The sequence below is a fragment of the Plasmopara halstedii genome (assembly GCF_900000015.1).
Source record: "Plasmopara halstedii genome assembly, contig: Scaffold_2547, whole genome shotgun sequence".
Classification (NCBI taxonomy): Eukaryota; Oomycota; class Peronosporomycetes; order Peronosporales; family Peronosporaceae; genus Plasmopara; species Plasmopara halstedii.
The window spans coordinates 91,993-98,072 of record NW_020189454.1 but is presented as its reverse complement, the minus strand read 5'-3'; the positions used below and the strand labels follow the sequence as shown (position 1 = coordinate 98,072).

The window sequence follows — 6,080 nt, the reverse complement described above, 5'->3', positions numbered from 1 at the left end:
GCGGGGCTGCCGTAGCGTTGCGCTTAGAGGAAGCGTAATTTAGGTCACCGACCTTTCGCTTTATACTTAGAACCAGTACGAGCTAGCAAATCGCAGTCCGCTTACTCCAAGAGTAATTATTGCCTAACCCAAGGCTTATTACACTTCAGTTTAAAATGCCAAACTATTTATTTATTTTTATCTGCGGCAAAGCCGCCTTGTTTGAAATGTTTAGATTCTCCAAAATACGTATAGTAAAATCTCAATACATGCATAACTACTGGCTACCTAGCCACATACCGTTTTCTTGTTTGGGTGCGGTCACACCATGCCCATCTCGTGTGACAAACACACCGGTTACCAGGGTACGTGTAACCCCGTTACAATGGGTGACTTCAACGTGAGATGCACTCTTTTTTTTGATCAAGCCTCATCTACCCAGGCATGACAAAGAAGAACTGGATGATTGGCTTGACACTTTGGAATCAATCGACGCATAGCACTTTGGACATCCAAATACAAAATATTACACAAACCGAACACGCAAGTACCGCCTTGATTACTGTCTCTAAAAGCTGATCTGGTACAAAAGCATCTCGCTTCGTTAAAGATTACAAATAACAGTGACTTAACGAAGACCACATACCAGTGGGATGTCGGCTACAAGCAAAATTAATGCCTATAATTCGACGCCCGCCGTGGCGATGTTAGACAACGTGATCAAGACAATATTTCGTACATAATTTGTCGGCGACGCAACTGGATTTCGAAATCCTGATGGCGCTAATCGAGGGTGTCTTCTTGATGAACACAAACAAGCCCATTGCATTTATCGTCAAAGTCGGTGGATTGGGCTTTGACAAGCTGACAAGCGCTAATGGCTAAAGCTACTCGATGGAGCGAACGATGCCACCGAAGTCATCAGTCTGACTCCGATTGGCCGCAACAACTAGCAGCAGATGGCTTTCCAGCCGCTACACAGAAGACTTTCATAGGTCTCCCATCACCGAAGTACATAGTGGCGGTGGGTCGAAGACCGACGACCCTGTTGAAATTGAGGCGGCACACCGCTGATTTTGGGGGCAACCATTTTCGTCAATATCGCCTTTACTTGACGATGTATGCGATGTTTTGTATCAGCTTCATCGTTTATCCCGAATGCTACGTCAAACAGAGGCTCAGCTGACGCCTGACTAACAACGTCTGTTTGATGCACTCAACATGGCAAACGACTTGTACTGTGCGATCATGATGTTCGCCCTTGGCAATGCGCCGGGTCCCGACGGACCACCAATCAATTACTCAGATATTATGCCACGTCTTTGGGTCCGCATATACGAAGATATACATGACAACTAGTCATTGAAAGGAGATGTGACTAAGTTTTGGCGACGTGCACACCTTCTGCTGCCATACAAGACTGGATAAAGACCGCTGCCTGGAACTACTGTTTAACCATGATGCTAAGCTTGGCCATCACATTCTTTTGCGAAGTTTGGGGACTGTACTTCCTTCGAAATTACATGGAGTTGAAAGTGGGTTTGTACCTATCAGAATATAATGCCACTCTCTTGTTTGATTTAAAAACAGTGTTGGGACACTAACCCCAGCGCATGCGCAGTTCTTGTCGATCGAACCAGAGCGTTCGATAGTGTACAATGTCCAGCGTTAGACATGGTAATGCATCATGGCTCGACCTTTTTTGTGCCTGGATCAAAACATATTATAACCGAATTTGTGTTGATCTGCTGTTGAATAACTCACCAGACCCATATCTGCTCGAGGCCGGGGTACGACGGGACGACCCACTTTCGTAAAACTGTTTCTGTTGTAGATGGAACCACTTACGAATTACTTACGTGCCGGGGAATGGACATTAACTCTGGGCCATCCCCACATTTGCTTCTAGCGTTAATGAATAACTTCATCGGTCTTACTGGTTGATGTTCATCTCGCATCTAGATTCTTGGACGTGATAAAAGATTACACATAGGCACTGGGATTATAAAACATGAATAAACGTGTATCATGCCGTTTACGCATCAAGTCGACTTGTCCAAATTTGCCAGATTACGTTCTCTACCGGATCTCGCTGTGTTACAACCTTCGGAAACTGCGGCGCGACTATGGCATTCAAGCAACGTTTTGTAATGATATTAAACAACAAACAAGATGAGCCAGCTGGATATACCGTGCACGTGCATTGCAAGGCGATGTGGTACTCTTACAAAGCATCATCTTACCGCTGTTTTGTTATACAGCCAGTGTGACTTCTATCACACCAAACATTCTTAAACTGTGGAATTTGAAAATTTGGTTACTAAAAGGTAAGGGATAGTGATACCGCCGTTGCCATTAAAAATTGGCAAAAAAATGGTTTATACGTGCATTTTAAAGTGTTGCGCTAGGATTGACACCTGTCGAGGCCTTTATCCAGGTTATGCCCTCAAGACATTAAGGGATGGAACTGCAACAACCTGCAAATTGAGTGTATTTTCCCGATAATTATGCAGCGAGACTGCCGTAGCTTTTCGCTTAGAGGAAGCTAAGCTAAGGTCACTGGATTTACGTTCTTTGGAAGAGCCAGTACGAGTGTAGCGGATTGCAATCCGCTGCCTCCAAGAGTATTGAAATTTTAATTAAGGTAAGTGAACTCCTTCGTTCAAAATTGGAACTGAATTTGATTGTTTTAGTTGCGGCAGAGCCGCCATTTTCCTAATTAGTATAAAATTACCCAATTGACATAGTAAAACCTAATCAATATGCATTACTACTGCCATCCTGCCACGTGATTTACACTATACTTGAGCAAGTATTTGACCAGATCCCAAACCACTTGCTCAAGTTCTTTTTGGGTCAAATGCACGGCCACTTTACGATGACCCTGAGCTTTGCAGAATCTACCCGCACGTCATGATATCCAATGATATATCTCAGGATGGAAATTATGCTAACGCTAAGACGCACTATTCTAGCATTTGCAAATATTTTACTAAAGCACATAATCCCTTTCACTGTTTGCAAGTATATTATGCAGCTCTCTTTATCCGACTTTCCATACTCTGCACGACATGGACAGAATGATCATCAAAATATATTTGTTCTTAGACACAATGTGACCTGATCAGCAGTGTTGCGGGATGTTTGATCGGCGTTGTATAATGAGTCAAAACGTGCGGCATCGAATGCCACTCACCAACATCGCGCTCGCTGTACTCATCGCGATGGCAAACATATCATTGTTTATCATCTGCAGCTGAAAATACCCATCAACCAGGTCAAGTAGAGCGAGCAAAATTTAAACGACCTTGCCGTTCTGCAACACATCTCTACTAGGTATGGGCATTCGCATCAGAGTCTCTTATGTATTTTGCTTAGCACAAGGATGCAGCAATTCAATTAAACTCAAATCTCATTTTTGCCATTAGGCTTTTCGGCACATATAGTTGGCGCCGAGTGGTATATAAATTCAGTCTCTACAAGCCGACTTCGTGCTGCGCAAGAAAGATTGCATCTACAATGCTACGATGTCCTTGGTCTTGTCTTGTGACTCAATTTTGGTTGCAGAACACAGGTCATTTTTATGGCGCACTCCTCAATCTGTGGGCGACACGTGTGATAAGGATCATGTCACCAAGTTGTGACGATCTACACCAAAGTAAACAAATGATCTACAGGATTCCCAGGAATAGCAGATCCACTCCTAGTACTTATACCCTACAAGAACTTCAAGAGCGTGATGAATTCATGAGGGACGATGCGCTCAGCTTTTCTTCCTATATAGACGGATAAATTCGGCGATGCACCGTCTTTCAGCGCTTTGTAATTGCCCTTTCGGAACACTCTAAGCCTAAAAAGAGTTTCTGTCACAATTTCAAGAACTACCGCGCTCACTATATTGAGCGTTGGCGAACTAATTTTGCCTCAAATCAGTGGTGCTTCAGTAAATGGCGCTTATGATTGATGGCGTTCCAATGCTCTACACGGTGGAAGTGCCACTCGGTAGTCCTGACTTAGCAGTTCATATTGACGAAAATTCACTTTTAGTAATTTCAGAATTTTATTTGCAGCTAACATTTAACCTGTTATTTGCCCCGGATCGTCGTTCAATTACTCTTACTCATTTCCATTCGGCCCTGACATAGGAAACCGCGACATACCGCTGTACTGATTCTTTGCCAGCTTTCGCACGGGAAATACCAATTACAGCCTGAATAAAGCCCCACCAGAGATAAATCAGGTGCTACGACCTACCGTTGTTTGTTCTCGCCTCAGCAGGAATACGTCCGCAACTTGTGACTCATAACCTGGACCTTCACGAGGTACAACAAATATGAGCTATCTCCCAGAACGTCGCTCTACGACTACTGAGTTCCGCATTCTCCAACGTGGGGTAGACGGACAGCTTTGAATGGGAGCCGACTATTCATCAGACAGAAGGGTTCAAACAGCTTTTAGATTTCCAAAACAAGGGTATCATCAGCGTATACCATGATAACGCTCAGCATTGAGAAATCCTTCCTTTTCGCAGAGAATGTTTGAGAATCATCGCCGTTAGCGCGCTCTTGAGGCTTCCGCATTATGTATTTTAACTGGCCCACGTAACATCGAAGAAATAATGCAACACCAACCCATTGAATAAAAGAGACAGAGTAAACGCAGAAAGTGCCAGTGCTAGCTGCATCTGTTCGAAAACCCCCATGAAATTAATAACTGTTACCGGTACCAGAAAAAAGTCTGTCACCTCGCGTCAGTAAGCTTTTGTGATGCATGGGTATATTCTGCTAGTTCTGACCTCCAATATTAGGCGAAAAAATGTTCAAATGCCCTGATAACGCCTAATTGGGCGGTGCAATACTTTACGTTACAAAATTACCCATTCTGGTAACGTCTTTTCTACCGATGTACTTACTACAAGCGCTTGACCTCCTAAGCTAAAGACAGCCAGCGTAAGGCGCTAATATTCAGGCTGAACAACTGCGAATTAATTTTTATACCATCTTCTTCTCCCAAAAATAAATTTCTTTCGTACCTGCCCTTGAAGTGTTGGTCACTTAACATGAGCGGTGTCACGATGGGGGGTCATTTAAACTCTCACCACAGCCGATTTGGAGTTTTCCTAGAGGTATCTCACCAGCAGATAAATAAATCTGGAGATCGTCAATTAATGAGCGCTAACCATCTTGGTCCTCGAGACGCCGGTTCTCTGTTCCTTCAGAAGCAACGATGTACATAACCTTACCAAGCGTGTCAAGTCTCAAAGACAGGTAGCAACTACTTCGTGTTCCATTTTTGCAACGACAACTGCTTCCAACTGCAACATGTTGCTGCATATTCAAAACGAGGAAGGTTTGACTAAAGCGTCCGAGCAAACAACATACAAAAGACGAATTCGTACGATTCGCTCACAAGCGGAAGTGAGAGCTTAGTTTGCAGTTCTACCTTATAAATTCAGCTCTACGTTCTGATTTAAGCATGAAATGAATATAGAGGCTGTTCTAATATTTGACTAACCATATTAACTGAACTGGTTTTAATAAATTCAAGTTTTGGATCGCATTGTTTTGAAGCGCATTCAATTTCCAGATCACAATATTTTTCTTACTTTGTTAGATGAATAAACTATTGGTATAGGATGACGTGAGGCTAACAATTTACACGTTCGACTGACCTCTCCTTCAAAGAAGAACCATCGAGCTCATCAGAACAAATATTTAGATTCTTGCACATGAAACTATGATTGTAACATCCAAAATAATCTTGTACATACCTTCTCTACACTCGTACGATATAAAAACGACGCTAACATCTTTTTCTGTGGCCTTACAGCGTCCGAAGATGTAACGGGGTTACACGTACCCTGGTAACAGAGGTGTGTGTCACACGAGATGGGCATGCTGTGACTGCACCCAAACAAGAATACGGTATGTGGCTAGGTTGCTAGTAGTTACGCATTTATTTAGATTTTACTATATATTTTTAGGAAAATCTATAGACTAAAATTAGGCGGCTTTTTGCCGCAGATAAAAATACAGTTTGGGATTTAAACGGAAGAGTAATTAGCCTTGGGTTGAGGCAATAATTACTCTTGGAGTAAGTGG

General features: G+C 43.0%; 1 protein-coding gene across 1 annotated transcript; it reads right to left on the bottom strand.

The window, feature by feature from the left end:
* Window positions 1-4,433: 4,433 nt before the first annotated feature.
* Window positions 4,434-4,681, bottom strand: PHALS_04248 (uncharacterized protein; the record flags this gene model as incomplete). Its single annotated transcript, XM_024718325.1, has 2 exons — window positions 4,434-4,550; window positions 4,607-4,681. The coding sequence occupies 2 exons, from the start codon at window positions 4,679-4,681 to the stop codon at window positions 4,434-4,436; spliced, it is 192 nt and encodes a 63-aa protein (XP_024583735.1).
* Window positions 4,682-6,080: the final 1,399 nt, after the last annotated feature.